Below are 20,009 nucleotides of genomic sequence, written 5' to 3' on the forward strand. Positions count from 1 at the left end.
CACTACATTCCCATTGGTAACAACAAGAGCTGCTTCTGATCCTGACTGGTCCATATTCCATATTCTCTTTTCATGTGTGTATTTGGGATTCCTGTATTTGTGTCTTTATGGTTTTTTTCCCACAAATATGTGTGGTCTGTGGAAGCATAGTTACCTGGATAGTGACATGGGGGGTATATGGAACGTGGTATGAATGAGCTCAGAGGTCTCTATCTTGGGAGAGTGCTCCTTGCCACGAGTCTTTGGTGGGTTCGTATCCCCAACATGTACATCAGGCCCCACCTGCCTGTAATATAGGATTGTTTAGTATGCCATTGTCTCTGAATATGACAGTGATAAGAGAGATGGCAGGTGTCTCATCTTGGTCCCTTCTTCCCCAGAGGGGATCTGGTTGAGAGACTGGGACCAATTAAAGGGTTTGCTTTTGTTCATCTCTGAAACTCCATGGTTTTATGAAATATATGCTCAGAACTGATCCTATAACTATGAGAATCTAGGGTTTCCTTAATGAGCAAGTTGAGCCAGTAGGTATTGTATACCAGTAGGGAAGTCAAAGGAGGTGTCCCTTGTGCGTGGGGACTTGCACAGACTTGATGATGAGGAGACCAACACACTCAGAGCATCACCAGTGACGTGTGATGCTGTTGATGTTAGGAGTTTAGGGACAGGTCATTGGGGACCAGAGAGTTGGAAAAGACTTCCTAAAAGAAGTCCATCCTGCTTTGGCCATGTAAGATGCCAAAGGAAAGAAGCAGGAAGGTACTGAACTTTGACCCTGGCTGAGGAAAGGGATCTTGCCTACTGGCATTGTGGGGCTCCAACTTGGACCAATGCTGGGGTGCCCCACTGTATGGCCCTTCAACAGGTGCTGAATTCTTGTTTATTGGGAAGTTAAATAATAGATTCATAGAACGTTCCTTTTAACCTAAAATCCATTATCTAACGAACTCAGGCAATCCAGAGCATGAATCAGAAGCCAGAACAGAAATAAAAAAGACCTTGGGCTTTGGATTCAAATAGACATCAGACACCTGTGTTGCAGCAGGTACCACTTAGATGGGGTGGAGCTCCGCCCTGGGGTCCCTGGAAGCCCACTTTCTCTATTTATACCCAAGTTGAGGGTATAATGAAAACAAAGATGGGTGCCTGAGGCAGGTAGGTGGACAGCAGCTGGCAGTCAGGGTGGCCTATACTGAGGGAGGCTGTAGGGGATAAGTGAACAGACAGCCTGGTGACTCAGCCTGGGGTGTGGGGACAGGAGCCCCACCTCCTATGGGGTCTGACCTTCCCTGTGCTTTGTGCATGGTTAGCTCGTCATCAGTGTGAGTAGTGATCACCCTGAGACTAGCAAGACTTACAGCCTATATTACTTATGTAGTTCACTCTCTTTAAAAAGGTAAAGAGAGGCATTACGGAGTTTCAACCAAACCTCACAACCACTTGTTTTAAGTTGGGCATTTCAATTCTGTGTGATTTTTAGTTCTGTTTGATTTTCTGTGGCACTTCTCAAACCCCAATATTGCTGATAGGTCAAGTGTGGCCCACACAGTTTTCTGTAGGTGAGTGTGTGCCACCACTCTGAGGGGCATTTCCAGACTTCCCTGTGAGTCCCTCAGCTCTCATGTTTGCTGGGCAGCCTGGGGCTGGCCAGGTCCACAACTGCTTCTGGGGCATTCTGGAACAGTCTGGGGTGTTCTGGAAGCTCTGTGGAGATGATAGTCCTGGAGGAAGACCACACTGTCTGAACTTTGCCCCAGTTGGGTTTTTCTGAGTGACGGTTCTTGAGGTTTTGGAGGACAGTGAGACTCACCCCCGTGACATCAGTGGCTCCTGTCTCATGTTACCTGCCCAGTCCCTGGGCCCTCCCAGGGCCCCTGGGGCTTCAAAGGGAGGCAGGCTGTGCTTGCTGGAAGGGGATGGAGTATGCACCCTGCAAGGGAACCCCTGTAGGACCCGGGCCTGAAAAGCACTCCTCCCTGGGCAGCCCAGTGTGCTGTGTGATTTCTAATGGGGAGTCGGGATACAGCTGAGCTCTGATCCAGCCTCGCCCACCTGCCCCACAGGCCTGGCTGAGCTAGTGGGGTCCCCTGAGCTTCTCCTGCAGCCTGGCTGAGCAGAACAGCCAAACCCACAGCCACACAGGGTTTGTTTGGAAGACAGGCCTGAGAATGACCTCTGAGTTGCCTTTAAATTTTTAAATTCTAATCAGGGAAATACCTTCCTGCTGGAATCCAGGCACCTGGAGATGTTTCCATGTCAGTGTAGGAGCATGGGATAGAATGTTTGCACCCAGCGTGTCTGTGTGGAGAGGTCCTCGTCTCCCTAGCCCGGGGACCCTGGCGAATCAGCGCACAGGAGCAGGAGGCAGATGGGTGCGGATGCGTGTATTTGTGGTGTGCCATTCAGGAGAGGCTGTGGTCAGCCTCTGATGGAGTGGGAAATGAAGAAGCACTTGCCCTCTTCAGAGCACAAAGAAGGATAGGCAAGGAGGAGCTGAGGCTGTGCTGAGCTCCACATTAGGGGACTTCTGCACAGAGATCTGTGGCACACAAACCTCAACTCGAGAACCACCTTACACCCAGCAGTCAGCTTTTCTCTGTGTGTGCCTCTGATCCTTGGGTATTCCAGCTGTCACAGGGCTTCGGTACCATGGACACCTGGTTAAAGAGAAGCTCTATTCATCTTATCTTTGCAGTCCCAGGGCTTGCAGGTATAGGTACTTACTCAAATATGAAAGTGACGACTGAGCAGCTAAGTAACATTGACTAGGGCTTTCAAAGCGTGGCTTTGTACTTAGGGACTGAAACTGCCATTATATGAGGTTGGTCTCACCAAGTGCATGTATCTGGGTAGATACTAGACACTAGCCAAATGCAGAGTACATATCCAGACACTTGCGGGAGAGAAGTAAGAAAGTTTTGCCAAGACTGTGCTCTCAAAGAGTTTAACTGACTGACTTGTAGATCATTTTCAGATTCTGTGTTAAACTCTGGGGGCAGAGTTCCAAGGGAAGCTGAAGGGTGGGTTGGCAGAATGGCCAGCTGATAGGTTAGGGACAGCACTGTCTTGGTGTCAAGTGAATATCCCTGAGCCACTCAGAGAGCCATGGAACACAGTGTGGTCACCCAGGAATCAAAGGCAGCCTGTCCTGGTTCCCCAGCTAGTATAAGTAATCCTTGTGAGCTCATCACTTAGAAGGGGCCTGGGAAGGAAAATATAAAGGGTAAGATGCAAATAACTGTAGTGTTTAGCATAGGGTAGGTGGTACTGGTATGCACACTGTCCCACAGAGGCCACGTGTCACAGGGAAGGAGTACAGGTTAGAGGTTAGCAACTGCAAATTGGAGTCCCAGCCCTTCTGTGTGGGAAAGGCATGTGCTGTTGTGCAGGTCAGAGATTTTTGAACTTCAATTTTCTTTCCTTGAGTGATTGCAGGGGTCAAAGGAGGTAAGGTATGTAAAATCCTCTCACATCGAAGACCAAGAGCATGTTCTTTTGCTACCCAATACTGAGTACGGGCACCCTCCCTCACCACCCACATAATTACCTGTTGGCATTAGCTCTTCTCTGCTCCTGCCCTGTTCTGCTAAGGGCCAAGCAGGTGATCAGTTACAGATTGCAGGACATTGGGACGATCTAGCTGGCCATGCAGTGTGTGTGGGAGGGGCATGTCCATTGCACTAGGACCTAGGAGACCTGGGTCCACACTGTGTCCTCTCACTCATTAAGTGTGGCCATCTGTAAGTATCTTACCATTTTGGGATCATCAGTTTTCTTTTTTGTAAACTGGGGGAAATAGGAAAGTTCTGTGTGGCCTAAACAAATCTAAGCTATAATTTATTCCTTTTTCAACTATTGGCTAGATGGGATATGGCTAATGACATAGACTGAGAGAGGGCACAGAAGCCACATGATGATAGGACTTAGTTTCATCTTTAATCCTGGAGATGAAGGAGTGGTGAAACCCAGTAGCTTTCTCTGTGCAGTTACCTAGGGTGCTCTGGCACTTTACCTGGCTTTTTATTTGTTTTTTCACTTAGGACCTACTTATTTAATGAAAAGGGTTTGCACTAATTTTGTCCCCCCCCCCCACACTTTTTTTCAGTATCCAGCGAGCAGCATTGGTGGTTCTGGAAAATTACTATAAAGATTTCACCATTTATAATCCCAACCTCCTAACAGCATCCAAATTCCGCGCAGCCAAGCACATGGCCGGGCTGAAAGTCTACAATGTAGATGGTGCGTGCCTGTAACAGTGTTTATGATGGGTTTAGGGGTATCTGGGGCAGTTGGAGCAACTACTGCTCACAAAAACTAGGGGATCAGGGATGTGCAGACACTCCATTACTTTCAGCCTTTTGTACAGTGCATTGTCACCAATGCAATAAAAGTTGGTTTTGCATCTCATTTGTATAATTGAACAACTTTCTTTGACTTGTTTGCTTTTTTGATGTTCTTGTTTAATTAAAAAAAAGCAGCCCTGGCCGGTTGGCTCAGCGGTAGAGCGTCGGCCTAGCGTGCGGAGGACCCGGGTTCGATTCCCGGCCAGGGCACATAGGAGAAGCGCCCATTTGCTTCTCCACCCCTCCGCCGCGCTTTCCTCTCTGTCTCTCTCTTCCCCTCCCGCAGCCAAGGCTCCATTGGAGCAAAGATGGCCCGGGCGCTGGGCATGGCTCTGTGGCCTCTGCCTCAGGCGCTAGAGTGGCTCTGGTCGCAATATGGCGACGCCCAGGATGGGCAGAGCATCGCCCCCTGGTGGGCAGAGCATCGCCCCTGGTGGGCGTGCTGGGTGGATCCCGGTCGGGCGCATGCGGGAGTCTGTCTGACTGTCTCTCCCTGTTTCCAGCTTCAGAAAAATGAAAAAAAAAAAAAAAAAAAAAAAAAAAAAAAGCAAGTGCTTCCTTTTTTATCACTTCATATTCATTTTGAAATATCCCCTAATTTTTTTTTTTTATTTATTCATTTTAGAGAGGAGAGGGAGAGACAGAGAGAGGGGGGGGGGGAGAGGGGAGGACCTGGAAGCATCAACTCCCATATGTGCCTTGACCAGGCAAGCCAAGGGTTTTGAACCAGCGACCTCAGCATTTCCAGGTCAATGCTTTATCCACTGCGCCACCATAGGTCAGGCAAAATATCCCCTAATTTTTGTGAGCAGTATATTTAGCTTAAACTTCATGGCTCATCTGGTTTGACCTCCTCTCTCTGTTTGTATTTATGGTTCATTCTCTTTCAGAACAGTTTCTCTCTCTTTCTTTCTCTCTCTCTTTTGCAGGCAAACATTTTCAGAGGAATGTTGATTTATGGTCTATATCTGTGGGAGGTCCATTCATTTTGGGATTTAATGATTGAAAACAATAGTGATGTGTGTGTGTGTTTCCTGCCTCCTGCTGGGAACATCTTATATTGGAAGCTATTAGGAAAGGGCTGCTTTTCAAATGTGGATAAAGTACCCAAAGCAAAGACCTAGCTACCCATATCTGTTAAGACTACATAGCTCTCAGTAGCTCAGGCATCTGGTGAAGCACTTACAGCCGTTTCTTAGTCCTGGCTAGAAGATGGAGTTGAGGGATGGCAGGAGGCCAGAGGTCAGGCTGGGGACATCAGAGCTGTTTGAGGCTATCAGATGGTTAAGTTCAAGAAACAGGACACGGTGTCATTTCTTGCTGGGCTGCTTGGGTCAAGGCAAGAGCCTTGTAAACCTTAGAAGAGGATCATGTTGTTAGCAAGTCAAGTGATTTATAGATGGTGTCAATTTTGGTGGTGACAGAATATCCTCCACATTTTACATTTTTATTTTATTATTATTTTTGGCTAATGAGATGTACACTCTCTCATGAATCCTAAAAGATTGGTAATTTTTTTTTTTACCTGTGATCTGTTAACAGCAAAAATGCCCACTAGCAAAACCGAGTCATTAACCAAGTAGATAAACATGAGAAAGCATGAGGTCTGTCTTGTCCTTCTGAAAAGTCAAGGTGTCAGTGGTCAGGGGAACGAGACCAGGACTTCTAAGTCTGCATTAACAAATGGGCCATTTTGCAAGTTCTCAAGCATTATGGTATTTTCTCTCCGAGCGGCAGCTGCCGTGACAGTCCGGCCGGGCTTGTTCTCCTGTGTGCAGTCTGTGTCACTGTTTCCCTGGACTTGGCTCTTTCTCTGTCCTTGTGCTCCTATCTCTCGTTCTCCCTCATCGTCTTGTTGCTGAAACGTGACGTTCCAGCTGCCCTTAGGGCCAAGCAGAGCCTTTCCGTAACAGATGGTAAGTAACATGTTCACGTTCTGTGTTATTTTTGGCCACCGTTTTAGTTGTCGCACATTCTTTATCTTCTTCTGAGTTCTTTTTCCATGTGCGCTGATCACATTGGGTTTCAGGGAGATTTCCTGCCTCTCGTGAGCACGTTGAATGAATGAGAAGCAGGGACACCATTCACCCTCATGGGAAGTCACTGTTGGGATTTGTGTCTGGGCTTCCCAGGGAATGGGTAGACAGTCCTGACAGACGGTGGCCCTAGTATTCTGCTCTGTTTTGTGCCCCCATGACACCAACACTGTTTCTCCTCTGCTGTCCTTTCCTCAAAGGCCCCAGTAACAATGCCACTGGCCAGTCCCGGGCCATGATTGCTGCAGCTGCTCGGCGCAGGGACTCGACCCACAACGAGCTGTATTATGAAGAGGCGGAACACGAGCGGCGGGTGAAGAAGCGGAAAGCAAGGTCTGTTGTCCCCCTTTTCCACTAGAATGAAATTTTACTTTCTGCACATGGCCTGCTTGAGCCTTTGGAGTGAATATTGCTGTAGTGTTTCTCAAATGTTTGCATGCATAAGCATCACCAGGAGGGCTCGTTATAATACAGGTCTCTGGACCGCCACCCACAACGGTCACTTACTCTTCAGTGAGTCTGGAGTTGGGGCCACGAATTGTCGTTTCTTACAAATCTCCAGCTGATGCTGAGCTGCTGGCCCACGGCCTACACCCCAGGCCCTTGCTGGTTTTCAGGATCTGATCTTATGAACTGAAATGGGCAGAGGTGGTTTCCATCATGTGTGCTGGGCCCCTTCCTTCCTATATCCCAGGGACTTCTGGTTTGGCGGTTGGATTGACAGGGATACAGCTCTGGTTCTTTATATGGTGGCTTTGGCACCACCAGCCACTGCTCAGAGTCTGAGGGACCTTAGAACTGTTTCATCTAACCCTTCATGTCCAGATGAAGTGAGTCTCCTGAGCAAATCAGTGGCAGCATTGAGAACAGAGGTCATCTCCGAGTCCCAGGCCTCCTTCCTCCTCACCCCCTAGAGCCCAGGTCCCACTTGTGATTTTTGCCATCCTTTCTCCCCTCTCAGCCATCTGGAGTGACAGCTAAGGATGTGGCCCTTGGGAGAGCTGGTGGCAGACTGGGACATGGCAGGTGGGCAGGGGTCCTTCCAGGTCCTGGTGACCTTGTTCTCAAATCCCGTCCTGATTCCTGGTTTCACTGTCCCCAGGCTGGTGGTCGCGGTGGAGGAGGCCTTCATCCACATCCAGCGTCTCCAGGCCGAGGAGCAGCAGAAGGCCCCAGGGGAGGTGATGGACCCCAGGGAGGCCGCCCAGGCCATCTTCCCTTCCATGGCCCGGGCTCTGCAGAAGTACCTGCGTACCACACGGCAGCAGCACTACCACAGCATGGAGAGCATCCTGCAGCACCTGACTTTCTGCGTCACCAACAGCATGACCCCAAAGGTGTGGCTTGGCACCCCGCGGATGTCCTGTTTTAGGGTGTTACCAGGAGTGACCCAATCAAAGGCTTTTTGAAGCACCAGCTAAGAAGAAAAAATAAGTCTCACTTATTTTATAGTATTTGGGTACAGTTGGTTTTTAGATGTGCCTTTGAAGGCCTCTAGGTTCAAGCAGAGAGAAGACAGTACAGGTAGTAGTTAGGGATACTTGGTCAACTCATTCTAACCTGTCTCCACCAACTAGCTACAAACCTTGGGCCAATAGCTTAATGACTCTGTGTCTCAGTTTCCTTAGCTGTAAATTGGAGATGTACTAATATTTACTTCATTGGGTTGTTTTGAGAAATAAAGAAGTTCATGCATGTGACATGCTCAGAACGGTGCCTGTATATTATAAGGAAGTAAATATTATAATATTTACCTCATTGGGTTGTTTTGAGAAATAAAGAAGTTCATGCATGTGACATGCTTATAACGGTGCCTGTATATCAAATGGCTATTATTATTAGAGGTAGAAATAATGCCATCCCTGTGTTAGGCATTTTGGCCATTGTGGAGTTAGTTTTGATGAATGGTCTTTTAGATTATGATATGAGCACAGGTGCAGGGCTATTGCCAGAAATCTAATAGAAGGAGGCAGCCAGTGAGACAAAGTAGAGTAAGGATTGAGCAAATAATCTCTTCAGACAGAAGTGGGTTCAAATCCTGGTTCCAACAACTTAATTGGTTTGTGACTTTGCATTAAGTTACTCTACACTTGTTTCCTCTTATGTAAAATGGGGATAATAGTATCTACATGATAGGGTCATTGTGTGAGGATTACATTAAATATGGCAACACGACAGGGAATAGATGATGTTGGAATAGAGTGCACATGAAACATTTGGGAACTATTAGTATTAGTACAAGGACCTGTGAGCCTACAGTGACCTGTACATGTACAACTGCTGGTTACATTGTCACTAACCAGTAATAACCCTCAAGAAATTGAGATAGAAACATTAAGTAAACAAACTATAAGGTTTCCATATTCTTTGATTCTCTTAGCAAAAATACTCTGCACTGTTACATGTACACATGAATGTACATGCACTGATTTTTGTAAAATAATCTGTAATAACTCCAAAAAAAAAGCTTAAAAATAGAACAGCAGCTTACTAATTATGCAATATCTATCACCTGTTGAGCATGGAAGAATCTTTGTTAGAATATCAAGGTAGAAAAAGCAGAATGCAAAAATGTATGAACACCGTGGTTGTGAGTGAGGAGAGCAGGTCTGCATGTGCAAAGTGAGGGCTCATACGACTGATGGAAGCAGTTCATTCCTTTTTTCAAAATTTTGTCAAGTTTCCTAGTTGCTTTCTTATTTCATTTAAAAAATGTTTACCTTTATGAATTAAAAATAGTAATCTTTGTATAAAAGCTTAAACATAAAGAACAGCGTATTGTACTAGGTGAAGTTTCATTCCCCTAACTCAAACAGTTTTTACTGATAAAAAGTAGGATGTGTGCTTGTGCAGGTGTGTGTGTATATGTGTGTGTTTAAAGCAGAAATGGGAGAAAAAAACAACCTAAGTGGTATCTCATATGTAGATATATATATAGAGAGAGAGAGAGTTTGGAAACTTTCAACTTGCTTTATTCACTTAAAACTCTCTTTCATGTCAGGACCTCCAGATCTCTGTCATACAGATCAAACTCATTCTAATAGCTGCATCTCATTCCACTAAATATGCATTTTATTTACTGCCTATTGATACATTTTTGGATTAAGATCTTTTATGAGTCTAAACTGGGGTTGGCTGTTTTTGTTCATCTCTGTGATTGGAAGGCAGCCACGCCCTTTTATTTACATATCTTCCCTGGCTGCTTTCTCTTCACACAGGCTGAGCTAAGTAACTGTGACAGAGTGTGGCTCGCAAAGCCAAAAATATTTGCATTTAGAGAAAAATTTGCCAGCCTCTGGTCTAAACAGTGTTGACATGTCTATCTCTTTAACATATGTTTTTGTGCATTTGTGCAAGTATTTCTGAAGGGTACATTTCTGGTTGAGAAATAGCTGGATCAAAAGTATAGATCTGCCAAATTGTCCTTCTAAGAGGTGTGGCAGTTTTATACTTTGCCTCTGGGATATGATGAGACTGTTTATTTTCCTCATACTTGACAGCATTAGGTGTTACCATTCTTTTTAATCATTGCCCATCTAAGTAAGAGAAGGAAAATATATTTTTTATTGTTTGAATTCATTTTTCTTTATTAATGTGATAAAACATCTTCATAGGTTAATGTATGTATTTATAATGTTTCTATAAATTATTTTATTTCTCTCCCTCTCTCTTTTTTAAGTGCAAGGAAGAGAGACAGAGAAATAGATTTCCACATGTGCCCCAACTGGGATCCACCCAGCAAGCCCCTACTGGGTAGTGATGCTCTACCCACCTAAGGCCATTGCTCTGTAACTGAACTATTTTTAGCACCTGAGCTAGAGGCTTCACAGAGCCATCCTCAGCGCTTGGGGCTAACTTGCTTGAACCAATCGAGCCATTGGCTGCAAGAGGGAAAGAGAGAGAGAGAGAGAAGGGAGAAGTGGAGGAATGGAAAATCAGATGGCCACTTCTCCTGTGTGCCCTGACCAGGAATCAAACCTAGGACATCCACATGCTGGGCCAACTCTCTACCTCTGAGCCAATCGGCCAGGGCCTTATTTCTGTCATTGTTGAACTATGTCTTTTTCTTGTGAATATAAGAGCTATTTTATATTAGAAGTGTGTTTTGTACCAGAGGCACAGCTCTGCTTAGAACATCTGCTTACAGTCCTGAGATACTGAACCTCACAGTATCAGTGAGGGGTGGGTGCTCGTGAGTACCACTTAGAAACCATCCTGACCTGTGTGGAGGACCAGATGATAGATCCCAGTACTTTCTATCAGTATCACTGGCTCATCCTTCCTCACAGCCAAATCAATGTATTTATGGATGTCATACAAAGCTGTTGAGCTTCTATCTTAGAAGTTCATATTTAAAGAACAGTTCCTGCCTTCCAGGAGAGTAAAGTCTATTGTGGGGCCCAGACAACAAGTCCGTAATTGTTTAGAAAGTGAAACATCACACGGGAGTCCTGCCAGTAATTATAAGCCTTTAGAGCAGGGCGTGTTAATCTACCTCAGAGGTTCAGACGTAAGGTGTGGTTTGAGAAATTTAAAGGGCCAGGAGGAATTTGCTAAAAGGCGACATTTGGCAGGAGGAGCTACACATGTGAAATTAGGGGGACATCAGACAGCTCCCAAGAGCTCAGCCTAACTGGAGCCAAGAAGTCATGCCAGGGGACCTGGGGTCTGGCCATCCCTTGGTCTTGACGTGTGCACACTCTATCCAACATAAATAACTACCAGTGACATTGATTGTAGCCACCTCCTGCCGTTCAATGGTTAGTGAACCATTTCATCCCCCCAGCAGGCCTGTGAGTTAGGTGCTGTCATCTCCACTTATGGAAGAGTGAAACGACCCGTCCATAGTCACACAACCAGGCAGCGATAGAGTATGCGTTTTTACACGTGCAGGTACATCTCTTTCAGTGTTCAGCTCGTACTTCTGGAGTGCCCTGCGTGCCTGGCCCTGGCCCTGGGCTTTCAATGACGGAGGAGGTGGACCTGCAGACTGGCACAGGCCGGGGCATGTGCAGTGGGGCCCTGCCATGGCTTCTGGGCAAAGAATGACACCAGCCACCCTCCACCCCTTCTCCTGTGTGCTTCCTGCCATCTCACCCTCTGCACATTTGTAGAGGGGAGTGAAGAAGCCCCAGCTGTCTTCCCTCCCCAGCAGTAACCCAGCTAGAGGCTCTATGGGAATGCGGTGTGACATTTGGCTCTGTCTTATTTATTGGGAGACCTCTTCCACTGGTTGTCTCTCCTGACAGCCTTCCTCCTCTCATTTCAGGCCTTTCTAGAACGTTACCTCAGCGCAGGCCCCACGCTGCAGTATGACAAGGAGCGCTGGCTGTCGACGCAGTGGAGGCTTGTTAGTGACGAGGCTGTGACAAATGGGTTGCGGGATGGACTCGTTTTCGTCCTGAAGTGCTTGGACTTCAGCCTCGTCATCAATGTGAAGAAAATCCCATTCATCGTGCTCTCGGAGGAGTTCGTAGACCCCAAATCTCACAAATTTGTCCTCCGATTGCAGTCTGAGACATCAGTTTAAAAGGTTTATATTTGTGACTTTATTAAAAAAAAGTGAATATATATAGAGATATATATGTATACCAGAGGGGCATCTTGTTGTTTTTATTATTTTCCATTGCTGAGACTGGCAGATGTTAGACCAGCGTCCTATGACCATCTGCACTTTATTTGGAAGGAACCAGGGGATGTCTGCCCCAGAAAAGTGATGGGGGACACCTGACTGTTGTGGAAGGGACTTTTCAAGAAGCCGTTCCCTGGCGTTTCTGTGACAGCACTAACCAAAGCGGAGGCAGCCGTCGGGGGAGCCTCGCCTTAACAACAATCTGTCCCTGCCTGTTGGCCAGTGCCACGCCTTCCCGCAGACTGCTAGGGTATTCATCTTTGTTCTGGTTCAGGAAGCCAGACACGACATGGCCACATATGTGTTTGTGTATGTAAACGTCCAGTTCCACATCACCCATGGGAGCCAGGGGCTGTTCTATATTGCCTTAGGTTCTCCAAAGAAAGATCACAAAAGATGTTCACTAATGATTTGAGTAGATTTTTTCTTTTCCCAAAACGAAAACCTTCCTACTCTGTTTTGGCCCTGCTTCCCTACTGGCCAGAGCAGGTAGCCTGTCACTAACTCTGTGATCTGCACCCATCTTCACCCATCTTGCCCTTCCTGGTGGCACGTGCGCGCACGCACACACACACACACACACACACACACACACACACACACACACACTCCCACCTGACTGGCAGGCTTGGCCAGGGAAGCCCAGCCTTCAGAGCTGCCTGGAACCTGTCTCTGCCCATTTGCCCTTAGACTCTGTGCACAGCCTTAGGTGGTCCCACAGATTGTCTGTGTAGGAAGTGTGGATTGCCCATCAGCTAGATCACAGGGAGGGCAAGCCAGCTAGAATGTCCCTGTTGGGCTGCAGCGGGAGCCACCCCTCCTGCTGCTGCTCCCCTGCTCCCCACTGACCAGGGAGGACTGATGCTGTCACTCTGGGGCTGGCAGCTTCAGCTTGGAGCCTCGAGTTTCCCAGGGAGGGAGGTTCTCTCAAAGCTTCGCAGCAAGCTCCCAGCCACGGGAGACCAAACAGTGTCTGCTGCAGTGACACCAGCTGCTGTCCAGCCCCTGATTTCTGGCCACCATCACTGTGCGACTAACTCATTGCCTCTGCCTCTCACTATCAGGGAAGGGTTTGTTTCAAAGCCTCTGGTGTTAACACAGCTCGTAGAGTTTGGAAAAGTGCAGAGAAGGTATGAACTGGCAGCAAAGTTTAGGGAAGGGAGAGCGGGGACCAGTGTTGGGATACAGAATGATTCGCCCAAGATCTGCTTATGGAAAAGTGCAGAGAAGGTATGAACTGGCAGCAAAGTTTAGGGAAGGGAGAGCGGGGACCAGTGTTGGGATCCAGAATGATTCGCCCAAGATCTGCTTATTAAATACAGATGGTTCCAGTGGGCTTTCCCGGGGCTGTGTGGGCACTAGGGACTGACCCTTCCTGGCAGAGCCCTGCAGCAGAGTCTGGGAGGACTACATCCAGGCTCTCCATGCCTCCCTCTGCCTTCCTGTATCCACAACAAAACTTCACAAAGTAGTCACTCTTGCTTTTCTCAGGTACTTAGGGTGCTGTCCCCTTGCTTTAGTAAAGGACAATACTGTCATAGTGCTCTGTGTGTTCCGTGTGCCCTTACTGGCGGATGCATGACACAGGTGGGACAGCATTTGTGTGTCATCCTTTAACTCAGAACTGGCTTTGGATATTTATGCACCTGTCCCCAAAAGAGTAAACAGTGTTCTTGGATCAACAGCCTTCTGGTCAAAGAGTAGATGCGCTGAGGAAGAAGGTAGGGGAAACCAGTTGGCATGGCACAAACCAAGATGTACTTTTTAACTGCATGGTTCTGTCAATGAAAAACATACCATGTGACCATGGTGCTCTTTTTCCTCTTAGTTTTTGCCTGTAGGTCCCTTGAAGCTGGACATTCCTTAGGATGACGTCTTTCTCAGGAAATATATTGTGGGAGGTGGTGAATGTCTATGACTTTGGCTACATAAAGGTTATAATGTCCCAGACTAAATGTGTCTGAGGCTGCTGCATCAGGAGCACAGCAGTGGATGTGCCGTGAATGTCTCCACACATCGTTCAGAATGACACTGCTCGCCATCATTCTAAACTCTGGGCTTCCAAACCTGTCTTACGTTACTAGTCCTGAAGGGGTTCAGTCGAATGGGGGCTTGGGCGCCTGCGCCCTAGCATGTTAAGAAAGGTTTAAATTAAGGACTATTTTTTCTCTCTACCTATCTCTCTCTCTCTCTCTCTCTCTCTCTCTCTCTCTCTCGATTTTGGCATTCTTCTCTGAATTTCTGAAACTGTTGTTTCTGTTTTAAATTGAATGTCGATATTTTCATGCTTTGTATTGAGTTCTTTTTGAAAAAAATACCAAAATAAAATGCAGGATCTTTGTCCACAGCCTTTGCACATTCAACCTCTTACTCGTGTGAAGTACTGGTGAAGTGGAACAAGGTGGATGGTGTTAAACCATTGAAGGCTTCAGATCACTGCCCCCACAGTGGAGCACATGTGTTTTTATTTCGGTTCTTGAAAACAATAGGCTGTTGTTTTTGAAAAGGGAGTGAACTGTGCCTGGGGGCTAGTTGAATAGAGATACATCCACATTAGAGGAGACAGGATTTCATTTGCCTTAAATGTTTATAGATTTTTCTATAACTTTCAGCTAAGGTTATTGCAATGTGAACGTTAAAAAGAACAGAAGGTAATGAGCGCATATTTGAGATCGCTCCTTCCCTGGCGATGTTTTCACCAGTGGGTAACTTTCGTCTTTAAGTGTGTCCTTCCAAAGATGCCAATTTTTAATTCTTTTCTTTTTTTTTTTTTTACAGAGACAGAGAGTCAGAGAGAGGGACAGATAGGAACAGACAGACAGGAACAGAGAGAGATAAGAAGCATCAATCATCAGTTTTTCATTGCGACACCTTAGTTGTTCATTGATTGCTTTCTCATATGTGCCTTGACCGCGGGCCTTCAGCAGACTGAGTAACCCCTTGCTCGAGCCAGCGACCTTAGGTCCAAGTTGGTGAGCTTTGCTCAAACCAGATGAGCCCACGCTCAAGTTGGCGACCTTGGGATCTTGAACCTGGGTCCTCCACATCCCAGCCCAATGCTCTATCCACTGCGCCACCACCTGGTCAGGCGATGCCAGTTTTTAATTGTCCATGATCTGAATGTGAAAGCCTGAATTCTTGGAGGTGGAAGAGATTTTAAGGTTTTCTAGTTCATCCATCCTTTGTGTTATTAGTGCAGTCGGAACATGTAATGCTTTATTTAGCCAAAATTCCGAAGGAAAGCCCTTGAGAAAATGCTTGACCAGTTTTCTCCAGCCATTGCCATCTGTCTCCCTTTATATCTCTCTGCCTTCCTTTACAAAAATACGGACAGAAACAGATTCTGGACAGCAAATTGTTAGGGGTAGGTGGCATGCGTGTGGCAGAGTCTGTGTGTATGTCGCAGCTCGTTGCCTGAGCTTTGAGCTGTTCAGTGGGGAGAACATGGCTGCGCTCTGTGTTGGAGAGGGGCAAGGTGCCTACCCTCCTCTCTCTGCCATCATTGGTGATAGTTGGGTGTTCAGCCTTGTGTCTCAGCTCCACTCTGGAGTGCATGTGTTTAGATAGTGTTTAGATATGGCTGTAGCTCTGTGGGGTCCAATGAGCCTCCTGAGTTAACAGAAACTGATAACTCTGCTCCTGGGACAGCGAGTGTTCCAGCCATTTAAAGAGACCAACAGCATCAGTCTTGGGTTCACTCTCTTCTCTCTGGGCCCTGCTGTGTAAAGCTCCCTAAACAGGAAGGCAGATTGTGGTTATGTGTTCCCGTACACGTTCACATTTCTCAGAGTGTCTATTCCCAGGTGGACGGCGTGTTTCTATGTTGGACATCTAAACATCTGTATTATCTGTAGCAGATGGGTGTGTATCTTCGTAGATAACTTGTTTGTGTGTGTATATGGGTGAGTGTGTGTGGCGTATGTGTTTCTACATCAGCCTTGTGTTTGAGAGATTTTCTAATTGCACCATCTTTTGGGAGGTTGCTCTAAAGCCAGACATGTCTCCCACCCCTCTTTTATTCTTTTCCCTCAGTTACGCTGGCTTCTCTCCTGGAGTGAGTAGCAGTAGCTCAGAAGTGTCCCTGGAGAGCCTGCTGTCCTGCACATGAGTCCATGCGACTTTAGTCTCAGGCCTCTCTGGCTAGAAAACAGCAAGGTCAAGTTCTATTATAATTACTGCTCCAACTTCATTACCCTGGAAGCCTGACTATATGTTTCTCGATATACCTTAAAAATTGAGCATCATCAAAAAATAAGATTGATGGCTGAAGGTAGCGTGGAAATGTTAACACAATATTTAAATAGTCCAGCAGCAGAGACCCTGCGATTGTAAAGGGATGTAAGTATTTCTGGGGAGCGTTCGTGCTTAATGGATCTTGTTACAAAATATAAATCACTACTGTGAATTTACTACTATGTAACCTTGTGGTCCTATTCCATTATAAAATATATGAATCATACTTAAGCCCATAGCACAGTTCTTGAATGGTATTCGGTGCAGTAGTGAATTGAGGAAGTGAGATCCCATGTGGAAATCACTTTATTGAGCTTTAACCAAGTGGATGCTCAAAAACCTTAGACTTCAGACCACATTTTTGACAAGATATAATGGTCAAAGAAGGAAGAGAAGAGTCCTAACACGTATTTGTTAGCATTGTATGTTAGGTGCTGTTCTAGACGGCCTTGTTGTCCTCACTCTCCTTTAAGGTAGGGTCCTCTTCATTGTGCGGGTCAGAAAAAGGGCGTAGGGAGGGAGAGGCTCGCCACGGTCTCATGGATAGTAAGTGGAGGCTCACATGGAATGGCTGGTTCCAATCCCTCAGTCACTGTGCTTAAGGTAGGGTCTAAGTGATTTGACATTTTGGATGCAGAGGAGGGACCTGAGGACACTTAACCTTGAACCAGAACCTGGAATGGGAGGGGAGACAGTCGGAGGCTTTTGCTCCTTCACTTTGGATTTGCCCCAGAGGTGTGGCTCCACCAGAAGCTTCTCCACCATAAGGACAGATTTCTTAGGATTTTCAATGAAAAGAACTTGAGAATCCTGCCCCGCAGAAACCCAGCCCTGCCAGTGTCATACCTGGTCTAAGGCCCAGGTGCTGTCCCTGCAGCCACCCTTTACTTTTGTGCCCGCCCCCCACCCCTAACCTGGTTTGGGCAGGTGTGCACCTTGGGCTTTGGTGGCAGGGAGCTGTGCAGGAGCTCACCCGGCCTCTTCCTGAGCCAACGAAGCCCCTTCCTGGTACTGTGTCAACATTATGTGCCTGGTTAGGGCAGGAGAAGAGCTGCCCGTAAACCCAGCCAGGGAGGTTTGGAGCTATAGTCTGGGCTCTCTCCCGACACCATGTACCCAGCAATCTGCATCCACTGGTTTTCCCCCACAATTTCCCTCAAGAGTTTTAAAGAACATCACAAGCGAGGGCTCTGAAAACACCATTTTCCTTTATTCCTGTATCTTCAAGGTTTGCTCTGTTGCGCCTGCCTACCTTTGCTCTCCTGCTGTTTGCTTCAATAAGGACAGGGAGGGGAAGGGAGTGCGCACAGCCTCAGCATTGCTGCTCATCGGAATCGGGACAGGTTTCAAAGGGTAGATAAGAAATCTAGAACTACTGAATAAAATTAGGTTGCAGGACTCTGAGTCCCTTTCACCAGGCCTTGTCCCATTTTTACTTAGATAACTCCATTGTTTTGTTTCACCTGTGAAATAAATCTCTTATCATGAGTGTCCCCAACACAACAACAGACTCCTGAAAAGATACCTTATGGCGCTAAGAATCTACAATTTTATGTTTCTCTCAGCTCGAAAACATTGGGGTTTTGTCCTTGACTTAGGGGAATAAAAACACACTTATCTTAAACCTTGCGAACAAATGTGACAGACCCCCGGGCTTTTATCTTGAATGTCTTTGGTATTTCTTTTAGCACTGAAATTGTATTTGGATAAAAATATGTGAGTGTACAGTTGTCTGGTTTCGTATGTGCTTATATTTATCTAATCTGAGCTTCCAGTGGGGACATGAGCTTTCATTTGGAAGGAGCTTATCCTATAGGAGTTTCTAAACCCGTTAAGGCCCAAAAGTCCAGGGAAGCTCCTCCTCTGAGGAACAGAGACTGTTGCTCATGGGGTCACTCAGAGAGGAATAATGAAATAATCACTTAATGTTGGTCATCAGGCTGATTTTTAAAAAAAGGGAAACAAGAAAATCCAAACTTTACTGATAATTTCTTATTTTTATAATGGATTCACTATAGGCTCCAGTTAAATAGCAAACTCCTCTGGACCCCTAATTTATGACATGATTAACCAAATTTGATTTCTAAGAAGTCATTTATGAGTATGATTATGGTGGAGAGTGTCCGGCCAGTGAGGGCAGGGTGGGTACCAGCTCACAGCAGGGTGAATGTAACTGGCCTTGGGGATGACCACTTTCTCAACAAGGATGCTAGGGAGAGGGCCAGAGGGACCTGGGCCAGGTCTTATTCTGAGGAGTTTATTTGACAATTGCTTTTGTGTTGAAAGAACTATACATTTCTAGTGGCCTGACCAGGTGGTGGCGCAGTGGATAGAGCGTTGGACTGGGATGCGGAGGACCCAGGTTCGATACCCCAAGGTTGCCAGCTTGAGCACGGGCTCATTTGGCTTGAGCAAAAAGCTCACCAGCTTGTACCCAAGGTCGCTGGCTCAAGCAAGGGGTTACTCAGTCTGCTGAAGGCCCACCACCTTCAGCGGTCAAGGTACATATGAGAAAGCAATCAATGAACAACTAAGGTGTCGCAATGAAAAACTGATGATTGATGCTTCTCATCTCTCTCTGTCCCTATCTATCCCTCTCTCTGACTCTCTTTCTGTCCCTGTAAATACACACACACACACACACACAGTGTGTCCATAAAGTCATGGTGCACTTTTGACCAATCAAAGAAAAGCAACAAAACGATAGAAATGTGACATCTGCACCAAATAAAAGGAAAACCCTCGCAGTTTCTGTAGGATGATGTGGCAGCATGTGCGCATGTGCAGATGATGACGTAACACCATATATACAGCGGAGCAGCCCATGGCCATGCCAGTCGAGATGTGGACCAGGGGCCCCCAAACTTTTTACACAGGGGACCAGTTCACTATCCCTCAGACCATTGGAGGGCCACCACATACAATGCTCCTCTCACTGACCCCTGTACCCATGATCCCATATGTGCATGACAAAGCCTGAGTGTGATTTCCTGCACAAACTGGGTGGTGGGCTCTATCAAGACATTTCAAACATGTAAATGAATGAACTAACTACCAGCAACCATCTGCATGAGTATGCTTACACACATTCATAGATGATGCTGTGAAGCCTCCTCTCATTCAAACATCAGCAACAATGTCAGCGTCTCTTAAGGGCAGAATGTACCTGGCATCCAAGTCATTTTGTTCCCTTTTGACTCCTCCATCTCAATTAACTGCCAAACATTTTACATGTCACATTTTTTATATTGTAAAACTTGGAAAATTAAACAGAAATCTTAAGTTGTAGGTTTGGTTTTTTTTCATCTAAAGAGTTTCGTGTTTTAGGGAACATTCTCACTCTTGCATGATTTTGATATCCCCTTGAAGACAACCTGTCAAGTTTCTATGAAAATGAGACAATAGGATCGGGTGAGTGGGGAAGTAGAGTGGCCACTGTAACAGGAACTACTGGTTGCCATCATTTTATGGTCAAGGGAATATTGTAAATGAATAGACTACTGAAAATTAAAATCCTAGGCTCTAAAACCTAGAGATGGAACAAGCCTTTTTGAGTAAATCAACAAATGAAAAAGATCTTTGAGTGGGGGTGTAAATATTTGATTGTTTTTGTGAGTGACTTGGTAATTCAATTTAAATGAAAGACTTATTGTAGACAGGTCTATTTAAAGAGGACTTGGTTATTTGACAAAGAAGTATTAGAGCTTGCCTTCTGCTATGCTCAGCTATCTTTTTACCAGCACAGAGTGCTGATAGCACACACAT

At 46.2% G+C, this 20,009-nt stretch overlaps 1 protein-coding gene across 2 annotated transcripts in view; it reads left to right on the forward strand.

The window, feature by feature from the left end:
• VANGL1 (VANGL planar cell polarity protein 1) overlaps positions 1 to 18,807 on the forward strand; it is a 62,050-nt gene extending 43,243 nt beyond the window's left edge. The window contains exons 5-9 of one of the 2 annotated variants that reach the window (XR_010750312.1): positions 4,106 to 4,239; positions 6,580 to 6,712; positions 7,482 to 7,716; positions 11,649 to 13,141; positions 13,242 to 18,807. Coding sequence is in view for 1 of the 2 variants with exons in the window: in XM_066377224.1 (XP_066233321.1) it covers positions 4,106 to 4,239; positions 6,580 to 6,712; positions 7,482 to 7,716; positions 11,649 to 11,909 (763 nt within the window). In the remaining variant the exon portion in view is untranslated. Of the gene's footprint in view, positions 1 to 4,105; positions 4,240 to 6,579; positions 6,713 to 7,481; positions 7,717 to 11,648 lie in introns of both variants that reach the window. The other variant, XM_066377224.1, reaches the window with a different exon arrangement.
• Positions 18,808 to 20,009: the final 1,202 nt, after the last annotated feature.

This window comes from Saccopteryx leptura, chromosome 3 (assembly GCF_036850995.1).
Source record: "Saccopteryx leptura isolate mSacLep1 chromosome 3, mSacLep1_pri_phased_curated, whole genome shotgun sequence".
Taxonomy (NCBI): domain Eukaryota; kingdom Metazoa; phylum Chordata; class Mammalia; order Chiroptera; family Emballonuridae; genus Saccopteryx; species Saccopteryx leptura.